This window comes from Leiobunum rupestre, chromosome 6 (assembly GCF_980474605.1).
Source record: "Leiobunum rupestre chromosome 6, qqLeiRupe1.1.hap1, whole genome shotgun sequence".
Taxonomy (NCBI): domain Eukaryota; kingdom Metazoa; phylum Arthropoda; class Arachnida; order Opiliones; family Sclerosomatidae; genus Leiobunum; species Leiobunum rupestre.
Genome location: NC_143389.1, coordinates 18,932,196 through 18,954,274, shown reverse-complemented (window position 1 = coordinate 18,954,274; position 22,079 = coordinate 18,932,196). Strand labels below are relative to the sequence as shown.

Sequence of the window (22,079 nt, the reverse complement as noted above, 5' to 3'; positions counted from 1 at the left end):
TTAAATACTTAGGAATGACAATTTAAAATTATTTTGCTTTATTGCGTGAAAACCTAAATTTCACTACACTTATTACTTGACAAATATTAAACATATATTTACTTTTTTTTTGTGCTCTGATATCTACTACCAAATACTTTACTTTACTTATGTAGAATTCAGTAATTTATTTAATTTAGAATTAGGTAATTTATTTAATTTAGAATTAGATAATTTATTTAATCTAGAATTAGATAATGTATTTAATTTAGAATTAGATAATGTATTTAATTTAGAATTAGGTAATTTATTTAATTTAGAATTAGATAATTTATTTAATCTAGAATTAGATAATGTATTTAATTTAGAATTAGATAATGTATTTAATTTAGAATTAGATAATGTATTTAATATAGAATTAAATAATTTATTTAATTTAGAATTAGATAATTTATTTAATTTAGAATTAAATAATTTATTTAATTTAGAATTAGATAATTTATTTAATTTATAATTAAATATTGAATTTAATTTAGAATTAAATAGTTTATTTAATTTAGAATTAAATATTTAATTTAATTTAGAATTAAATATTTTATTTAACTTAGAATTAAATATTTTATTTAATTTAGAATTAAATAGTTTATTTAATTTAGAATTAAATAGTTTATTTAATTTAGAATTAAATAGTTTATTTAATTTAGAATTAAATAGTTTATTTAATTTAGAATTAAATAGTTTATTTAATTTAGAATTAAATATTTAATTTAGAATTGAGTAATTTATTTAATTTGGAATTAAGTAATTTATTTAATTAAGATTTGAGTAATTTATTTAATTTAGAATTGAGTAATTTATTTAATTTGGAATTAAGTAATTTATTTAATTAAGATTTGAGTAATTTATTTAATTTAGAATTGAGTAATTTATTTAATTTAAAATTGAGTAATTTATTTAATTTAAAATTGAGACTTAGATAATCTATTTAATGTAAATTGATAAATTTACTTTCTTTATTTAGAATTGAATAATTTATTTCATTTATTTAGAATTGAATAATTTATTTCGTTTATTAAGAATTGAATAATTTATTTCATTAACGTAGAATTGAATAATTTACTTTATTTCTGCGCCATTTTCAATGCGTACGGCCTGTAAGTAATCTCCGTCGTATCTTCGGCTGTTTGGAATCCATCCGGGGAGCTCCGATTCAACGAATAATATTTGGCAAGGGTCTTCGTTTTGCCGGAGCAAGGTGCGCGCGCCAAAGATAAATTGATACGAAGGGCTTTCGCTGTCATCTGAAAATTAGCTGGGGAGTTTAGCGTCAAAAATAAATTAATCCTAGCGCAAACTTTAAATTTAGTTTAATCACGGATAAAAGTAAAAAAAATCCCGTGATAGGATTTAAATCCGAATCAGTTGTGTGACAAAAGACGTAATTCGGCAGAACGAATCCAATTACTCAAGGCGGCCAGCGAGCTAGTCCTGGGCGCGCGGGAAAAAAGACTCGTTGAGCTGTTTTGTCTTCGCCTGAACGAAAACGCGCCCCAAAAAGAGCAAAACCCGTAAAGGCGTTAGGAAACCAAACTTTACTTTTAGAAAGGAGCTATGATTGATCGAGCTGGTGGCGTTTAATATTATTTTTCTTTTCTCGACAGCGAGCGGCGAGCGTATACTTGTTTGAACACAACGGTGTCGATCGCTACACAAATTCGTTACGCTAAACTTGAAACCGCTCCTTCCCTCGCCTTCCTAATTGAATTAAAATAACGCCCCCCCCCCTTATAAGTTATCTAAAGGCAAAAAGTCCGACCCTAATATTAAAGGGACGTTCCTTTTTTTCTTCTGGACCCTTACTTTAAAGAAAAAAAGATAAATAATTACAAATTTAGAAACATTTTATGGTTTACTAAGTTTGACGGCGACGGCGGCGCGGCGTGAGCAATATATTGCGTAGATTAAATTACTTTTGCGAAATGGGCTCAAATTTGAGCCTTTCGATCTCAAATTCTGGGCTTTGTAGTCCCGCGTTGGGGTGGTTTGCACTTCGCCATTTAAAAGGTCATCGAATCGTTTGAATTTTGAAGGTGGAGCAACGGAAGAGAAAGAGCTACTTAAAATTCGGCTAGAATCTCTCAAACGATTCTGAGAACCTTTAAATATCCTCCACCCTTTATATTAAGTGAAATGAAAAACAAAATTCCGAGATAAATTATTTCCTAATTTTGTTACGTTATGTCCAACGCTACAATGAAACGATTTAAAAATCATTTTGATAGATAACGGACGGTTCAATCGTTCCAAAATTCCCCAAATTGGAAGAAATCACTCGGAAAACGACAGTATTCATCTTGTGGAGATGTCTCAAATCACGGTTCTCAAACCCCTCCATGGGCTAACAGAAATCGTGCCAAGTGATCTTTACTTTAAAATAGCGGCATAAGACCCAAAAATGTGTGCACCCTTGAAAATATTTACTGAGAGCTAGTCTCACAAAAGACTACAAATTATTTCAAAACTCACTCTATTTTTTGTATCTTTAAAAAGCTAATGGTATCCTCAGTTCAAACAAAGCGAAACAAAGGCCTTTGTTCAAAAATGCAATGTGCGTTGTAAAGACAATCTTTTAGCGTCCTGTAAAGACACATTTAAAATAAAGGAACGAGCGGAATGTACCCATTTACCACTCAAGTCAAACCAAGTTAACTAGATTCTACATTCACCTATAGGCGTAATTTGTTTTACTTAAGGAAACGCGCGCGCGCAACGACGCGTTTCTCAGCTTTGAAACGTTCAAACGTTTTTACGCGCGTAAAGAAAATAACATTATGACGCGCGCTAGTGGAAAACAAGCTTAAAGCTCGATTAAAATCGCTGGCGTAACGGATTGTTTCATAATTTTGGCGCCTTCAAAATTTTTACACGCCTAAAACGATTATAATTATAACGAGCGCAAGTGAAAGTGTTGACTGTTTATGTGTCGAAATGGAAACCAGCCCTTATTTCGGGCACCGTTTTAGGCCCAAGCAACAAGGACCATAAAAAAAAGTTGCTTTAGGTCCAGAGTCTGTATATTTATACTGCCTAGAGATTTTGCTGAATCGGTTTTATTGAAACGCCTAAACACACCAGCTATATTAAATTTTACAGTTATAACATCTACAGGAGAGCTAAGTAAATCGAATTTCCTGGCTTAAATTAAAACCGATATGATCTTAGGCTAATTATAATCAGCTAAAGCACCACCTTAGGTCTTAGGTCCTTGAAATACGTGTAAGTTGTTTATTATTTTAACCATTAGAGACTGGTTTTCAACATCGCAAAAACACCGCGATGCTAAAAGCAGACGCAAAACAAATTGTATTAGGCCTGAAGGAAAATTGCGTTACCCTCTGCGCAACTGGGGTTTGAAAAAATACTTAAATTTTTTAACCGGGATTACGCCACTCGAAATCACTAGACAACAGCAGATATTTTGGGTCCTCTGCCTGAAAGACTAATATAGATAAAGTGGTCGCTTTGAAGTAGTATTAGTTTATAGATAGGTTGAATGTATAGATTTAGTTTCGCACTAAATAGCATTTTGAACAAACCATAACCCGAATCACTGATATCATAGTATATTTGCTTTTGCACCTAGTTATAGCGAGAAAAATAAAAATTTTAGTTTTTAATTAGTATTTTATAAATAATAGAGTGCTTTTTTAGCCAATCAATGATAGATTGAATAAAATGGATTGTTTAAAACCTGAACTGATAAATTAGTGAAAAGTAAAAAGCAATCTACTGTAAGTGCTTGAGAGGAACATTTAAAAATCACACCTATATACAATCACAATTTTTGATTATGATATACGTTATATCATTGAACAATAATACGAAGTTATATGGCTGATAAAAGATGTATGATTTTAATATATTTTTAAATTTAAAATTCAAATTTAAAGTTATCTATTTTGAGCGTCGAAATTCGTAATTCCATTCAATTCTACTATTCAAAGTAAATGATAACCCTGTTTTAAAATCTAACTAATGACCTGACAATGTAGATAAATATATTTTGCTATGTAAATTAAGGGCCACAGAATCACTTGAATTCTGAGAGATAGACTACAGAATCATGTGTTTTCTGAAGTGGGAATTTATCCTTGAGTCACAAGATTTAAGGAGAATGATTCATTGGGTAACGTTCAACGGACTTACCGCTCAATATATGTTGAGTCCGGTTTCTTACTGTGCAGTTTTTCGCGAAACCGGTTACGACGTCACTTTGCTCATCGGTTGCTCAACGAAGTTGCCTACAGTAAAAGCAGATTTTTTCGTCCCTCAACGAAGTCACCAACAGTAAAAGCAGATTTTTTCGTTCTTCAATGATGTCACCAACAGTAAAAGCAGATTTTTTCGTTATTTAATGAAGTCACCTACAGTAAAAGCAGATTTTTTCGTTGCTCAATGAAGTCACCAACTGTAAGAGTAGATTTTTTCGTTGCTTAAAGAAGTCACCAACTATAAGAGCCTGTTTCTTTCATTGCTCTGTGGTATAGTGAGGTCACAACAAACAAAGATTGGAGTGAGCATTAACTGATAAGTCTTTAAACATAATGAACTGATTAATTCATTCTATTGTGTTTTGTAATTACGAAAAACAATAACATAATTAATAAAATTTCGAATATTTTATCTAAATTATTTGGGTACCTGAAAATTTAAGTTAGCCTTTCAAACACGAGGTCCTTGCCATTTTACAAAATTTGTAATGACCAAAATAGGGTTCTGTGAGATTCTAAGTCACTCTGAGCAATGGTCTCAATGGTAATTATTTTCTAGAAAAGGATTATTCACCATTTTTAGTTTTTTTGGCGACCTGGATATTTCAAATTTCATAGTTTCCATAGAACTTTCGTCTAACCGCTTTTTTTCCTTATACATTTGGAATATGTTGGATGTAGAAGATACAATGAAAAGTCTATGTCGTTCTAGCTTTAGATAGTTGTGTTTATTTCCATGCTGATATTCAATAACATTATGTTATCATTCTTCAAATTAATTTACAACGATAAAGCCTACACTATAAGTATTATTTGTTTTATAATTATTATTTATAATATAGATTTTTGTGACTTATTATTTGTGTTGGATATATCTATTACAACTAGTTTTATTATACGTAACATAATAGCTATACGGATGACACTTTTAGACCAGTCAATACATTTTGATTTACTTTCACCTTTGATCCACGAGAAAATTGGTAAAAGATCCAGAAATGTAATATTCTGTTTAGATTTAAGTTTTCGTATTCTTCAGCTAAGCTCAACTTCAATTAAAAGTTAGTTTTCATTTTAAAGACTTAAAAACAAGTGAGGGGAATTAAAAGGAATAAATGTTATACGTATGGTATTTACTGCTTCATATATCTCGAAGGCTTATGGGCAAATTCATAAACTCATTAATGGGTGAGCGACAAGTAGCGTAACCGGGACATTTAAACAAGAAGGACCAGAAAAAATTAAAGATAATAGAAACTAAATAAAAAAGCCTTCAAAGTAACTAGTGCCAGTTATCCATAGCTCCTATTATACCTGTTGGAAGAAATGTAAATTTCTTTGATCCATCATGAAAATGTTTTATTTCAGGGGGAAGAATATTATAACCATTGCCTCTTATATTTCTAGTTCCAGTTCAAGTACAAAGTTTTATTTTTATATGTTCAATTACAATACTAAACTTATCGACAGGGCCGTGCTTAGAGGTATCGCGGCCCTGGGCGAAATGCATGGGCGAAACTGGGTGTAGGTTGTAGCGGCCCTCCGGTATATACATCCCTATGGTAAAATTTTAGCGGCCCTGGGCGACCGCCCTGCTCGCCACCCCCTAAGCACGGCCCTGCTTATCGAATTGAGTATACCCTTTTCTATCACTTAAAATAATTTTTAAAATTGATCTATACTTTAAATATACTTTTTTGTTGTAAATATTAAATCAAACAAGTTCTAATGAAACTAGATACTCTATATTACAGTACTCTGTCTCCTTTAAAGGAAGGCCTATTGACTTACATTTTCTGTCGACTTATCGTTTTCTATAAATTATCTAGTTTGGTAAGTCTGCACTTTGAACTCATGGTTTTTTTTGTGTTTATTGCAAACGGCGATTCGAAAGGTGATAAATGTTTAGAAGAGGCTGATAGATTTTTCGATTGAAAAAGTGTTATTATTCCCGAAGCGGGTTATGGAAAAGACAAATTGACGCGTTTCTTTTTTCTCTCCGCAGCGACTTACCACAACAACAACCAAGAGCCATTCTTCGTTGAGCCAATTGGAAACCTGACGACGGTGGCCGGCAGAAGCGCATCCTTGAAATGCGTCGTAGAAAACCTGAACACGTACAAAGTGAGCAAAAAACCGAATTTGTTAAGAACTCACTCTCCTCGAGTGTGGTTAGGATTTTAGTTGAAGTGTTTAGGGTTTTCCCGACCATTTTTCGCGCTAGAATTTTGTCGCGCCATCACTTTTCACGAAATCCTCTCTTCGACCGCAGCGCCTCCAAACGGGACAAAAAAAGAAATATTTCTATATAGATTAAATGTGCGAGTTTTTTGGCGTCCCGAAAACCGCTCCGCTAACTGCATATTGAATTGACTTTGAAATAAAATGTATGACAATCAGATAGAAAGTGCAACATTTGCTAAAGAAAAGAATTCTATGCGAGGCTAGATGTTTATAACCGTAATAAAATCTCAATAGCTAGTGACGAAATAACATATCACTGCTTAAAGAACTGGAATTTGGTCAAAACTTCTACATTGTACTTTACAAGAATTGGGCTGATTTGACAAAAAGTAATTTTTCGGAGTGAAAGCCAATAAAATATTTATTACAGAATTCTTGTAAAGTTTGATTTAGTATATTTAGATTACCGTTTGTTGACTTATTAGAGCTCTAAAACAATTTTTTTGAGCACCAGGAAAAAATATAAACGTTAATATTTTAATTATTCAATTAGCAGAACAAACAAAGGTACACTTGAAAATTATAATCCATTTATAATTTATTATTTTTATAACTCTAAAATGTATAAAACTGAAATAGTTAAAAATATAGATAAAATATATTTTATCTTAAAATACTGATTTATTGAGTTTCTGTAAATTCGATGACAGATTGAACCGAGCTGTCCACACTCGACCCCCTCTACAATTGGCTTAAAACGCTCTTTCCAGAGTCTATTTTGCCGTGGTAATTCATATATCCTGCATGGCTACTTTCAATTCGGTTTCAATGTTTAAAATAACTCTTAAAATTCGCTTGGAAGTGAATTTCGTTGGTGAAAAAGACACCTAGTTACGGCTTTGGCCACTCGAAAAATCAAATACTGTATAATTACCAATCATGAGTTTTCAAATAAATAACTGAATTATATAATACCTCAACAAGTTTTTAAAATAACTAAACAACGAAGAGCTCCATTTAACCAGCATTTAGAAAAAACGCCGCTTAACGAGCATTAAGAGAAGATCTCTATTTAACCAGCATTAAGAAAAGAGCGCTGCTTAACGAGCATTAAAAAAGGGCGCCGCTTAACGAGCATTAAAAAAGAGCGCCACTTAACGAGCATTAAGAAAAGAGCACCACTTAACGAGCATTAAGAAAACAGCGCCACTTGACGAGTATTAAGATAAGAGTGCCATTTAAGTAGCATTAAGAAAAGAGCCCCACTTAACTACCATTAAAAAATGGCGCCGCTTAGCGAGCATTAAGAAAAGAGCGCCACTTAACGAGCATTATAAAAGAGCGCCACTTAACGAGCATTAAGAAAAGAGCGCCACTTGACAAGCATTTAAAATGAGTGCCGCTTAATGAGCATTAAGAGAAGAGCTCCATTTAACCAGCATTAAGAAAAGAGCGCTGCTTAACGAGCATTAAAAAAGGGCGCCGCTTAACGAGCATTAAAAAAGAGCGCCACTTAACGAGCATTAAGAAAAGAGCACCACTTAACGAGCATTAAGAAAACAGCGCCACTTGACGAGTATTAAGATAAGAGTGCCATTTAAGTAGCATTAAGAAAAGAGCCCCACTTAACTACCATTAAAAAATGGCGCCGCTTAGCGAGCATTAAGAAAAGAGCGCCACTTAACGAGCATTATAAAAGAGCGCCACTTAACGAGCATTAAGAAAAGAGCGCCACTTGACAAGCATTTAAAATGAGTGCCGCTTAATGAGCATTAAGAGAAGAGCTCCATTTAACCAGCATTAAGAAAAGAGCGCTGCTTAACGAGCATTAAAAAAGGGCGCCGCTTAACGAGCATTAAAAAAGAGCGCCACTTAACGAGCATTAAGAAAAGAGCACCACTTAACGAGCATTAAGAAAACAGCGCCACTTGACGAGTATTAAGATAAGAGTGCCATTTAAGTAGCATTAAGAAAAGAGCCCCACTTAACTACCATTAAAAAATGGCGCCGCTTAGCGAGCATTAAGAAAAGAGCGCCACTTAACGAGCATTATAAAAGAGCGCCACTTAACGAGCATTAAGAAAAGAGCGCCACTTGACAAGCATTTAAAATGAGTGCCGCTTAATGAGCATTAAGAGAAGAGCTCCATTTAACCAGCATTAAGAAAAGAGCGCTGCTTAACGAGCATTAAAAAAGGGCGCCGCTTAACGAGCATTAAAAAAGAGCGCCACTTAACGAGCATTAAGAAAAGAGCACCACTTAACGAGCATTAAGAAAACAGCGCCACTTGACGAGTATTAAGATAAGAGTGCCATTTAAGTAGCATTAAGAAAAGAGCCCCACTTAACTACCATTAAAAAATGGCGCCGCTTAGCGAGCATTAAGAAAAGAGCGCCACTTAACGAGCATTATAAAAGAGCGCCACTTAACGAGCATTAAGAAAAGAGCGCCACTTGACAAGCATTTAAAATGAGTGCCGCTTAATGAGCATTAAGAGAAGAGCTCCATTTAACCAGCATTAAGAAAAGAGCTTTGCTTAATAAGCATTAAGATAAGAGTGCCATTTAAATAGCATTCAGAAAAGAGCGCCGCTTAACGACCATTAAAAAAAGAGCGCCGCTTAACGACCATTAAGAAAAGAGCGCCGCTTAACGACCATTAAGAAAAGAGCGCCGCTTAGTGACTATTAAGAAAAGAGCACCACTTAATGAACAATAAAAAGAGCTTCGCTTAACGACCATTAAGAAAAAAGTGCCGCTTAAAGGGCATTATGAGAATAGCGCCGCTTAACGGGCATTAAGATATGAGTGCCATTTAATAAGCATTAAGAAAAGAACACCGCTTATTGAGTATTAAGAGATGAGCTACAATTAACTAGCATTAAGAAAATAGCACCACCTAACGACCATTAAAACAGGGCGCCGCTTAACGAACTTTAAGAAAAGAGCTCCACTTAACGAGCATTAAAAAAGAGCGCCGCTTAATGAACATTAAAAAAGTGAATCACTTAACGACCATTAAGAAAAGAGCGCCGCTTAATGAGCATTAAAAAAGTGCACCACTTAACGGCCATTAAGAAAAGAGCACCGGTTAATGAGCATTAAAAAAGTGTGCCACTTATCGACCATTAAGAAAAGAGCACCGCTTTATAATCATTAAAAAAGTGCGCCACTTAACGAGCATTAAGAAAAAAGCGCCGCTTAATGAGCATTAAAAAAGTGCGCGACTTAACAGCCATTAAGAAAAGAGCGCCGCTTTATGAGCATTAAAAAAGTGTGCCACTTAACGATCATTAAGAAAAGAGCACCGCTTAATGAACATTAAAAACGTGTGCCACTTAACGACCATTAAGAAAAGAGCACCACTTAATGAACATTAAAAAAGTGCGACACTTAACGACCATTAAGAAAAGAGCCCCATTTAATGAGCATTAAAAAGTGCCGCTTAACGAGCATTAAGATAAGAGTGCCATTTAAATAGCATTCAGAAAAGAGCGCCGCTTAACGACCATTAAGAAAAGAGCGCCACTTAATGAGCATTAAAAAAGAGCGCCGCTTAGTGACTATTAAGAAAAGAGCACCACTTAATGAACAATAAAAAGAGCTTCGCTTATCGACCATTAAGAAAAAAGCGCCGCTTAAAGGGCATTATGAGAATAGCGCCGCTTAACGAGCATTAAGATATGAGTGCCATTTAATAAGCATTAAGAAAAGAACACCGCTTATTGAGTATTAAGAGATGAGCTACAATTAACTAGAATTAAGAAAATAGCACCACCTAACGACCATTAAAACTGGGTGCCGCTTAACGAACTTTAAGAAAAGAGCTCCACTTAACGACCATTAAGAAAAGAGCGCCGCTTAATGAACATTAAAAAAGTGCATCACTTAACGACCATTAAGAAAAGAGCGCCGCTTAATGAGCATTAAAAAAGTGCACCACTTAACGGCCATTAAGAAAAGAGCACCGGCTAATGAGCATTAAAAAAGTGTGCCACTTATCGACCATTAAGAAAAGAGCACCGCTTTATAATCATTAAAAAAGTGCGCCACTTAACGACCATTAAGAAAAAAGCGCTGCTTAATGAGCATTAAAAAAGTGCGCCACTTAACAACCATTAAGAAAAGAGCGCCGCTTTATGAGCATTAAAAAAGTGTGCCACTTAACGATCATTAAGAAAAGAGCACCACTTAATGAACATAAAAAAAGTGCGACACTTAACGACCATTAAGAAAAGAGCCCCACTTAATGAGCATTAAAAAGTGCCGCTTAACGAGCATTAAGATAAGAGCGTCGCTCTTACTTACAATTTAATCACTTAAATGAATATGTAAAATATTGAAATAAGAAAAATACAAATTGTGATTTTGTTGCAACCTTCTACTTAGGCTTTACAAGCTAGGAGTTTGTAAAATCCATTAGGAATTATCAGAAATTGAATTAATCAGTATTTCGTTTTGAAAATGGAAGTAAAATTTCAGTTTGCCAAATATTTTGCACATTCTATATTGATGTTAATGAAGTAGGCCATTTGAGAGGACCTGCGATAATTTAAACCAACCAATAATCGTTTAATATTATTAATTTGAAGCGCATCCAAAAATATTAAGTTTACCGTAGCGGTTTGTTGGTAATAGATTTGTTTCGCGCGAAAATGTGAGGACGAAATTTTGAACCCAACCATGATTCAGCTATCGTGGTCGTTTGTTAGTCGGCAGTATACTTTCTTCGCGCCTACTTTCAGCGAAAGAAATACCATTTACTTCTTTAATTTTGGTATGCTCTAAATCGTCACAAAAGTTACGTTTTGTATATAACTAGTGTAGCCTACTTAAAGAGAGTAGTTTTGAAAATACAGCAATATTCTAAGAACACTATTTACTCAATGGGTGAGATATCGTTTTTTTCACTGTATTCAATTGTTTATTTAAAAAATCTATAAATGACTAACTCATATGTATGAATTGAAAATCTGATCAAGTCTTCGACACTTTATACTTAAAAGGTGGAAAGCACTTTAGCAGAAACCTGTAAGATGATGTTAGTAACATGGAAGGAGTTTTCTTAAACCTGTAAGATGATGTTAGTAACATGGAAGGAGTTTTCTTAAACCTGTAAGATGATGTTAGTAACATGGAAGGAGTTTTCTTAAACCTGTAAGATGATTGTAGTAACATGGAAGGAGTTTTCTTAAATCATCAGCTACAATCACTACTAAGCGAGAAATTTGAAATGGTGGAAATAGTGGTGCTCATGTTTTGGCGCGAAACAAAGTCTATTTGATGTCAGTCTCCTCCGGTGAAAATGGGAAAACTAATCTTAATTGAATGTAATATTTTGGTTTTAAATGTAGTCAAATAATGTAGGGAATTAGAATCTGAGGAGAGAAGTGATTTCTAACTTGATTAGACGTCTGTATTTGGGACAGGTAGCGTGGATGCACACAGACAAGCATGCTCTTCTAACGTTAGAAGATCGTGTCATAACTAGAAATCACCGTTACCACATCACTCACAATGCCAAGAGGAGCTGGTGGCTTCATATCAATGACGTTGAAGAAGAGGACAGAGGTCAATACATGTGCCAAATAAATACTTCACCCATGAAAAGCCAAGTTGGCTACTTAGACGTTGTAGGTGAGCTCATGCAAGACACTTTTCTTTATACTTCTTGTGAGAACAGAAACTTCAAATACCTATTTCACAAGACATGGATTAACTATTAGCTTTGTTTTTCCAACGCTACTTAGCAGAAATTAGTGTTTTTCTGGACCCAATAAAGCCAACACTATGTTTACGAACAGATGTGTAGGTTGAATTCCACTTGTTTTGGGTGAAAGGTGAAACAAACGGGAAATCACTGACATCTCAAATTTTGTGATAAATCATTTAGTGAAGATGGTTATTTAATACAAGAAGTGATTCTCCCAATTTACGCAGCGAGTGGTTTAGAGGGATATTCTTTGAGCGAATCATCTTTGCAGTAGGAATAGAGGCTCCTATAGAATTCCCACCCCCAAGTCAATAAACAGCCCTCATAGCAGAGAATTTTCAACTTTATTTTCCGATTAAACACATAATTATAATATGATCTAGTTATTCAAATTAAGTTGGTATACTCAAAAAGAAAGTTATAACAAATTTGAAATTATCGAAAGTATTATTTCTGTAAATGCTGCGTTTATATTCGCAATATGATATAATGCGGTTAGGCACATATTATTTAACTTTTAAATCTGGCGAATAACCTCCTTTGAACGTGAAATCGGCTGCTTCGTCATGATTTATGATTGAATAACGAGTCTGATTTTGCGTTTCAGTGCCTCCTAGAATCGATGAATCAAATACTAGCTCGGACACAGAGGTGCGAGAGGGTAAAGACGTCACTTTGAAATGCCATGCCAAAGGTTGGCCACAACCAAATATCAAATGGCGAAGAGAAGACGATAGAAATATCACGCTTGGAAGTAAAAAAAGTAAAAAAACAGCCTTTTAATTACGAGCTCTATTTCGATTGCATTTATTATTTTATATGATTTCCACTAGAAGGTTGGGGAAAATATGACTATGTTAAAACGATTTTTAGCGTTCTCCCAATCCACCTGATGGTCTGCCCTTAAGTGCCAACCAAATTGGGCCCTAATCTCATTGGTTCCCTGAGCGACTGAAGCTCACGCCGGTGACGTCTTACCTCCAAGACCAGGGAAAAGTTAGTCCGTGGTGCAGGCAGATCGCCTCAACATAGTCATTCTCCCTAAGGAGAAATTCAGAAATTTTTGGTAAAACACAATGACGTAAAGCGACTACAGATCGTAGCCCAGAAATAATAATTATGCGTGGTAACATGGTAAAATAAAGCATTTTTATCAACTTGGTTGAAGCACTGTAGTCTGTTGCTAAAACTGAAATTGAACTGTCCAGGCAGTAGTTAAGGCAAAAATTTGTCAGGCTTATATATATCGAGAGGAATTGAGATGAGTTTATCATTATATTCTTAGCCTCTGTCGCCAAGTAATCAATGTTTAAAGTTTAAAAATGAAAGTTCGTTATTTAGAAACATTTCGCATACTATGAATATATCGCGTGACTTGTGATATAAAATATGTGTAATCAGGGCACAGATAAAAGTTTAAAATTCAGTTTTCGTCCTTGCTTATTACGAAATTTAATCGATTGAGACTTCTCTTGTATAACCAAATCTTTGAACGTGCTAAAGTTGGTACTTGTTCCGCGGGTAACCAAAATTGCTCCATTTTGGGTGCGAGTGTAAAACAAGATTAAGGAAAAACGTGCTGGTGGAAATTAGGCTTTACAAGCAGAAGTATGTAACATATTTCTTATGAGACAAGCGTCCATCTGAATTTCCGAAATGTGTTTTGGATACAAAATTGTGCCGCGAGAAATACGTCCTATATTGACTTACTAAAACTATTACAGATATGAAATATGGTTGATTAATATTCATCCGCACGTTTAATTTCTACATTTTACATCGTTAGTTGCAGTCTAGGTGAATACTTCTTTTCTAAGAGATAAATTGCGTACTTCTGTTTGAAAGATCATCGACAACTGCAATACTTTTGGTACCAGCTTTCATACGATCTTACTGGATCGCGCTGTTACTTAGATCTGATATAGCCAGATTTATAAGAACGCTTTATTTTGATATTTCCCCGGCAAGTTTTGATTATTTAAACTGGCTCATTGAGGTACTTAACAACAGCGATTCATCACTCTTTTTAAACCATAAAATTTTGGTCACATTATCTTTTGAAACACGCTCGTAATCTTTTTTAATGGTTATTGCGCGTTCTACATTTACAAATGGTCCTCCTTAGTTAACGCCTCAATTCGCCATTTGAATTTAAAGTTCCCTTATGACTTTCGTTTATGTTCTTTGCATGGAATTGCAGTAACCCTATAGACTTGGTTTCGAGTTAAATTTTAACGCCGCCATTTTGATAAAACCATGAGCGGCAACACCACTATCGTGGTTGCTTATTAGTATCCTTTATGCTTTCTTTGCACTAAGTTACAGTTGTAAAAAATATTAATTTCTTCTTTAATTTTTTATTTTCTAAATCACCAGCCAGAATGGCGATATTTTGTATAGACATTGCAATATTATTAATTTAATACTTACACCTAGGAGCAACAAACACAAGGAGAACGCAGCTAGCCTTTAAACACGCTAACGAAGGGTTGTGTACGAATTTCATTGGACGAGCGTCACAAGCCTTTACGCTGAACGTTTTACGGGCGGGAGGAAGACAATTTCCGAATTTTCCCCTTCCGACGGCAGCAGGCGCTAAAGCGTCTAGCCAATGAAAGACGTACAATCAATATGCTATTTTACTACATATAGTATATTGAATGGTTGGGTTTAGAAAATGATCTATAGAAAAAATATGTTTTCTCATAGCTACACATTTTAAATGTCTTAACATTTGACACTTCTTACTTAAAACCCCCTCACTCACATTGGAGGAACATTGGTGGATTTTACTAAAATCACAACCGATAATCAATCCAGAGTGATGGTGAATGGTGGACTGTGGCCATTGCGCAATATCGGTCGAAACAAAGTCTATAAAAATTAAAAATCTATTGGCTTTTGCACACGGATCTTTTATGAAATTTTAACCACGCAAACTACGGCCATATGGTTTCCAATATAGGCCACAGTACCTTAGAAACATACAAAAAATTAGGACAAGAAAAATGAAAATGTTTAACAACAAAGAATTCTTATTCGATTATTTATACAAAACTACGAACAAAAGGATTAGTTTTTAAAGCCATGTCTTGGTGTGTTTCAGTTGTTCCAAGTGTTGCCGGAGTGTTCCTAAATCTAACGAAAGTAAGTCGAATTCACATGGGAGCTTACCTGTGTATAGCAAGCAACGGAGTCCAAGCTGCAGTTAGCAAGCGAATCATGTTAAGTGTTTTATGTGAGTATCTTTTAATCTTTATTCTGCTCCAAATGGGTGACGTAATGTTAGAATTCGCAGACATTTCCCATGTATTTAGCAATGGAGATTAAAAATGTTTTCCTTGGATGAATTAGGTTAGATTCAAGATAGTTTCAAAGAAAGCTTTCTTTAGACTGAGTAAATTATACCAAATAGGAATCCATACCTCTACTTGCAATGCTTATCGCGGTAAGTTTTCGTCTCGATGTGGCTGACGGTTTTTTTGACGTCACTATGTTAACTTAACAAACAACTACTGTGAGAGGGGAGCACGCTCAGAGGGGATTTTCTCTCTCGTTGGTGGGGCCAAAACAGACTGATCTTACCATACGCGATACAGCCCGAAAACCATTCCAAGTAGAGGTATGGATTCCTGTACCTAATTACATTCGAAACTTAAAAGACTATTTTTACGTTCCTTCTTACATAAGTATCATAATAGCCATAAGTATAGCACAAACCGATATCAGATAGTAGCAGTTTGCCGCAGACAGATTGCGTAATCGGAATTTCGTTTCGTAACAGAAAACTTGTTAAGTTATCCTTTCAATGGAAAACTTACAGTAAGCTTAGTTTGATGGCAATAAAGCGACCCAAATTGAATCTAGGTTGCTAATTTGAAAGCGAAGCGATTGGTTATGACAGTCAATTTTATGTACAGGTTCAATAATTCGTAATTAATTTTCAAAATTAAACTTGATTTTTACTTTTCAAAGCAGGTCATATTTGAGTAAGCCTTGGCCGTTCCTTAGTTAAGGCTCGTTAACTAGTACTTCTAAATTCTAGACACAGCTCTCGTCAGTTCCTATCCAACTAATAATTTATATTGTCATTGGTGGATCAGGCTATCAGTAGAATGTGTGGCGTGTAGAAAATTGGACCTGCCACACTTAATATTAATACGCTACTGATTCTTTCAATATCCCTGTTATGGGAAATATTTCATATAGTTATGTTTTTCACAAAACAAGGCTGTATATATGTAATGGTATTCATTATGATATTATTTACCGTGATTCACAAATAAATTTTACAGTCACTGCTTTCATTCTATCATTGATAATTTCATTACCGCTTTGTAACAGAACCTAGCAATTTAAAATTTGTCACTGTAATATTTGTGTCAATATTGTGGATTTCTGAAGAAATGCCAAAATTTCCTTATAACGTTGTCCCCTTTAACAGAAAGAATTTAAAATTATAATATGGGTGATGTGTTAAAATATTGTGTTTAATTCGCAACCGGAATTAAAAAAGACCAATAAATATTGCTATAAAACTAAGCTTTATTATGGAAATTACACGTTACCATGATTGTATTTAACCGATGAATAAAACAACAAGAATACCCTAGGTCGCCTCTCCTAAGGCGATATGAAGAGCCTATTAAAACGTACAACGTTTGGACGTCGAGTTTCTAGCTTTTGATTGGCTGTTAAAAAAAAATCGGCTTTCTACCAGTCAAGGCGACTCACGGCTAGAGAGAAAAAAATGGACACCATAGACTTGGTGGAAAAGTACACTTTGGAAATGAGTTTAAGAAAACCCGTTTCGTTTTCTCAATAAAGCCAGGTTTCTGTTGGCGTTTGAAAACTAAAAAACCCGGCTCTAAGTATATTTCTATTGCACCACTAGCACGCATCAAAGTAAACTCGCGCTTTTTTTTAATTTAAGCGTCTTTGTAAATCTAGCTTAACGTTGTTGGAGTTGGAAAATTTAAAATTGTTTACAGAATATATGCCTAGTCAATCTGGCACGAAAATAAGCTTGGAAAAAGGGTGCCACAGGGTAACGATGGAGTTGAATAATCATGGTTTAAATAAATTAATGGTGGTACTTCGACGGGTCTAAATATAGCGAAACTTGTCGTCGTTTTAAAGAAAACAATTTTATTATACCCCAATTTGAATTCTTATCGTGTATTTAAATTTTAGTCTTATCGTAAAATTAAACTTATTTATCTTTGTTTAAAGTACCACAGAAACGATTGGAAAATTTACGTCCGAATTTCAGCTCCTTCCGTACCTCGTGGCAGCAAATACAACCTATCCAATTTTGGCATTTTTCAAGCCCTATTTCCGAATTGTGGCCCTTTAAAGTTCTCAGTCTCAGATCAACAGTGGATTAGTTCAGGCGGATTATCTTCCTTTGAGGCCCTAAGCGCAATTTTTTTTAAAGTTTAAGTAAAAGTGATTTTTTTTGTTATTTCTACGCAATATTTGAGGCCCCTAGAGACACGGGATTATTTGTAGTTCTTATAGTTTTACATTGCGCACAACTCATACTGGTAAAAAAAATTACAGTTGAACCAGTTTTTAAGTTTTAAAATATAATCTAACCAAATCTGGGTGGCTTAGCTTAAAATGATTTTGGAATGACCCTTATCTTTAAGTTTACCTGATCCACAATAGTTTGCAACGGCGCATACAGACCCACGTCGAAAAAGAAGTCTAAGGATTTTTACTGTTTAAATGAAATAGAACGAAACGAAGCAATATTGATTTTCGAACAGAGTTTTCGGTCTCTGTTTAAAATTCAGTGTTTGCATGAAAACGGCGGTTCCCTACATTTGTTTACGCACGTCCTTCCTTTATAGGGCTGCGGTGGTTTCCTGCTTTTAAAAACTCGCTCTCTCTCTCTCCCTCTCTCTCTCTCTATCTCTCTCGCTCTCGCTCTCTCGATGCCTGATTCGAAGTAAACGCCGAGAAAATCGATATTGAGCTTTATCGGAGTCAATTTTTCTCCAAAAACTCCGTTCTAGCCCTTCGGGGTATATAGTTGCGGCGAGACTCGAGTGTCCAAACAACTTGCTTTTAGAACCTTTTTGTCTTGTCAATTTATGTATCATATTTAAGGACCTTCGCTTCCGAAGTTAACTTTCGAAGTGATTCGTTTAATGAACGACGTTACGATATTTTTCGCGATATAATTTGAGCTTCAGGAAACGAATCTAAAACGATTGTCTTAACCAAATAATACTTTCGTACTACTTCTTTTTAAATAAACTAAGTTTAATAAATATTGAAAATGAAATTTTAATTAAGGTACAATTATATGGAGGTAATCGAATTTTATTACGGCTACGCAATTCTGGTACAGTTACTTATAGGCCTATGTTTGTACAAGAAACGTTTTGATATATCGCTGTTCAACTCATTAGCTGAACTAATTAATGAACCTTATAAAATGCGTCGGATTATTTTAGTGTGTAAATCCCTAACGTTCCGTCCTCGTCAGAGAGTATAAGCTGCCGTATTTATTTAATGTTTGAGTTGAAAGGGGCTTTGCTTCTACGATAGTGAGATACTGCCATATTGGTTGGAAAAGCAGAGTGATTTCTTATTTGTAAAAATTGTGGTTCGGTTAAAAGTTCACGATCCACAAGTTGGTCCAGATTATCAATTTATATTTTTGTTTTTGGAATTACAAACCATAAAACAATTGGTGTTGGTCCATTTGATCGAAAAATATGTGATCGACAGTCGATCATTATACGTTGCAATTGATCGAAGTACCATTTGATCGAATCCCATTTGTCATTTGTTTCATAAGATCGAACCTTCAAATGATCGAATTCAAAAGTATTTATAGTACCAGTTGGTATGTTTTTATTTTACCGAATGTCAATATGATGTGCAGAAGGAATAATGATGAAATAATTCATTGCTTAAGTGCAGAAGGAATAATTCATTGCTTTAACTGAATTAAGCCACAAAGATGAAGAGATTTTTACTTTATACACTATATGATGGAATTTTTTATGACATCGACGATAACGGCCCGTTGGTTATATATAAATAGGGTCAGGTTAGGTTAGGTTAGGTTGATGTACGCGCGCCGTAGGCGCGTATGCACCGTTGCCTTTTCAATTTACTCCCAAAAACTAGTAGTTTTACCCTACAGTAGCTTTCGATCAAATTTCGTTCGATCAAATGCCATTCGATCAAATGGAAATTCGATCAAATGGGACCCGTTCGATCAATTGGGAATAGATCAAATAGACTCAAACCAAATAATCTACTCTTGCTGAACTTGTTTATGTAGCTCATTTTTTACGAAACACGTAGTAGTTCAGCTCAGTGTATACCTAAAAACAGGGTGTCTCATCTAATTTACAATTATTTCCAAGCCTTTTCTTAGTGAAACGTCATCGATACGTAACCCATGACGCAGCAGCAACATCAAAACAATGCTACTTTATAGAAAGTCCTATTTTTTCACGCATCAATCGTATATCCTAATCTTTCAGACCAAATCCTACACTCTACGAAATCCTGATTTCAGTCATATAACAATTATTTGAAACCATTACTACTTCTAATGAAATATGGTTGTGTCCTGTAGTTTCTCCAATGATATGGATATCAAGTCAGTTAGTCGGTGCTCCGGTGGGCACAGATGTGGTCCTGGACTGCAGCCTAGAGTGTCACCCGAAAGCGGTGACGTTCTGGAGCCGCGAGGGAGGTATTATCATCCTAGCCAACAACAAGTACGACATCTACCTGATAGAGACAGGGGTCTACAAAGTCCAGATGAGTCTCCGCATCAAAAACCTGCAGCACGATGACTTTGGATCGTACACTTGCGTCGCCAAAAATTCGTTGGGAGAGACTGAAGGTACCATCAGACTTTACGGTATGTTAATGTTCTCTTTTTTATTATAAGTTTAAAGTGTTTTTGGAAATTAGGGTAGTAATTGTGGACGTAGTAACGTACACTCCAGTATAGAACGATAGGAGTTTGTGCGGTGAATTGTTTAGTTTAATCTTCGTTAAACGAATAATTTCGCAACAAGCGTTTGCATTTAGTATAATAAAGCGGTGATAATAGAAGCTAAAAGGATATCGAAAGTGACAAAAACCAGATCATCTTTGTATGAAAACCTTTTAGGCAAAATACAAAATTCGTTAAACGTAAACATGAATTGATTTATCTTTTTTCGGAATGAGTTTCCTTTTAGCATATAAGTTGTAGGTAATCATAAATATATTCAAAATCTGAACGCGAATATTTCAAACCTACAAACTTTCAGGTGACAACAACAATTCATTCAGGTTCCTAAGAGTACCAAGCAATAGTATAATTCTGTGGTATAACTCTAGTATACTTAGAAGCGAATGTCCTTCTGCTTTTTAATCACAAAACCTAAACATAGATGGCGATCATCTGTGTAAGAGACTCTAACGAAATGTCGAAAGCAGATGGACTTTCACTACAAAGTATGCGACGATGTAGTTTAGAATTCTTGACGACATATTATTAAATTAGATTTCTGCGATGCACTTAAAGGGTTTGATAAATTTTTTCAGAGGTGACCAGACAAACAACGTCACCAACCACACAGGGGGTCCAATCGTCAAGCAATAAAATTGAAGGTAAAAGTTGAAAAATACGTAGTTTTCAGATTTACATTAATAAATGGTTTTATGACCCTGTCAAGATTTAGAGACATTTGAACAATAAAGTGAATGTTAATTGGGTACAACGAGAAAATCTGAATGCGTACGACGTTTATTATTTTTTAGGGGGTAACACAGCTCCAATTTTAAAATATATTTATTAAATTTATGGGATTTAATAATTAATCAGCTAGGCTAATATCCAAGGCACCACCTTGAGCCTAAGTCATTAACGTTATGTTTAATTCACATAATTTCAATGTGAAAACTTGTGGCGTCTTAGTATATTCATATATTGGTTACGTTTACATTAACAAATTATTGTATACAGTGAAATAACGAAATCTTACTGACTAAGCTAATATTCCTTTCATAATTTTCTTCTAACTGACGAGTTATAAAATAGCAAATTAAGGAAGAAGAAATGGTATATATTGCTGTAACTATATCGTAGGTGCCTTTTGGGCGCTAGACAAAGTCTATAATAGACCATTAATTTGGGGGAAAACTAAGCTTTATTTATGGAAATAAAATAGGTCTTCATGGCGAGCAATCTAACGTCTTCTACAGGGGTAGGTACATTTGTTCGAATTTCAATCGTCCGAACGGTGGAGCAAATGTTCGAATTTCATTCGTCCGAACCGTCGAAATAACAAAGGTTTCAATTGTTCGAATTGGACAACTTGTTTGTTTCATCCGTCCGAATCGGTAGCATCACTTGTCCGAATTCTGTCGCTAAATTAGTATTTCTTATTGTTGTTTTTTTTTAGTCCCGATTTTTTTTGGCCGATATAGTAAGCGGGAATTGCGTTGAATGTTGTGGATATTTTAGGCTAGGTTAGGTTAGGTTAGGTTCACGTTAATGTTACTATTTTCTTATATTAACAATATTTAAAATAAACAACCGATTCCTAATGTTCGAAAAAATGGTCAATCGATTATCCGAACAAATGAAATTCGCCAGTATAGTTAACATAAATTGAACGACTAAATCACCAACAAAAGTTGTGATAAATTTTTCGGGCAAATGAAATACGTTTTCGGACATACGATCCTGTTTTCCGGCATTCGGACAAATGATCATTCGGACATTTGTACCACCGTTCGGACGAATGAAATTCGAACAAATGTACGCAAATCCTTCTACAAGGTCGGTTATCTGCTGAAGAATTTCCGTAATAAAGTTTCAACCGGAAACGTTTATCTTATTTAATTCTTCGCGTTTTCTGTATTTATAAATATCGCGTCTTTTTGGCTATTCTTGTAAGCACGGCA

The 22,079-nt window shown here is 34.7% G+C and overlaps 1 protein-coding gene across 2 annotated transcripts in view; it reads left to right on the top strand.

Moving 5' to 3' along the window:
• Positions 1-22,079, top strand: part of LOC149939902 (lachesin-like) — a 106,250-nt gene that overhangs the window by 49,358 nt on the left and 34,813 nt on the right. The window contains exons 2-7 of one of the 2 annotated variants that reach the window (XM_090177329.1): positions 6,256-6,374; positions 11,863-12,070; positions 12,754-12,909; positions 15,253-15,384; positions 19,750-20,040; positions 20,715-20,780. In XM_090177329.1, coding sequence (XP_090033455.1) covers positions 6,256-6,374; positions 11,863-12,070; positions 12,754-12,909; positions 15,253-15,384; positions 19,750-20,040; positions 20,715-20,780 — 972 coding nt within the window. Of the gene's footprint in view, positions 1-6,255; positions 6,375-11,843; positions 12,071-12,753; positions 12,910-15,252; positions 15,385-19,749; positions 20,041-20,714; positions 20,781-22,079 lie in introns of those variants that run through there. The other variant, XM_090177330.1, reaches the window with a different exon arrangement.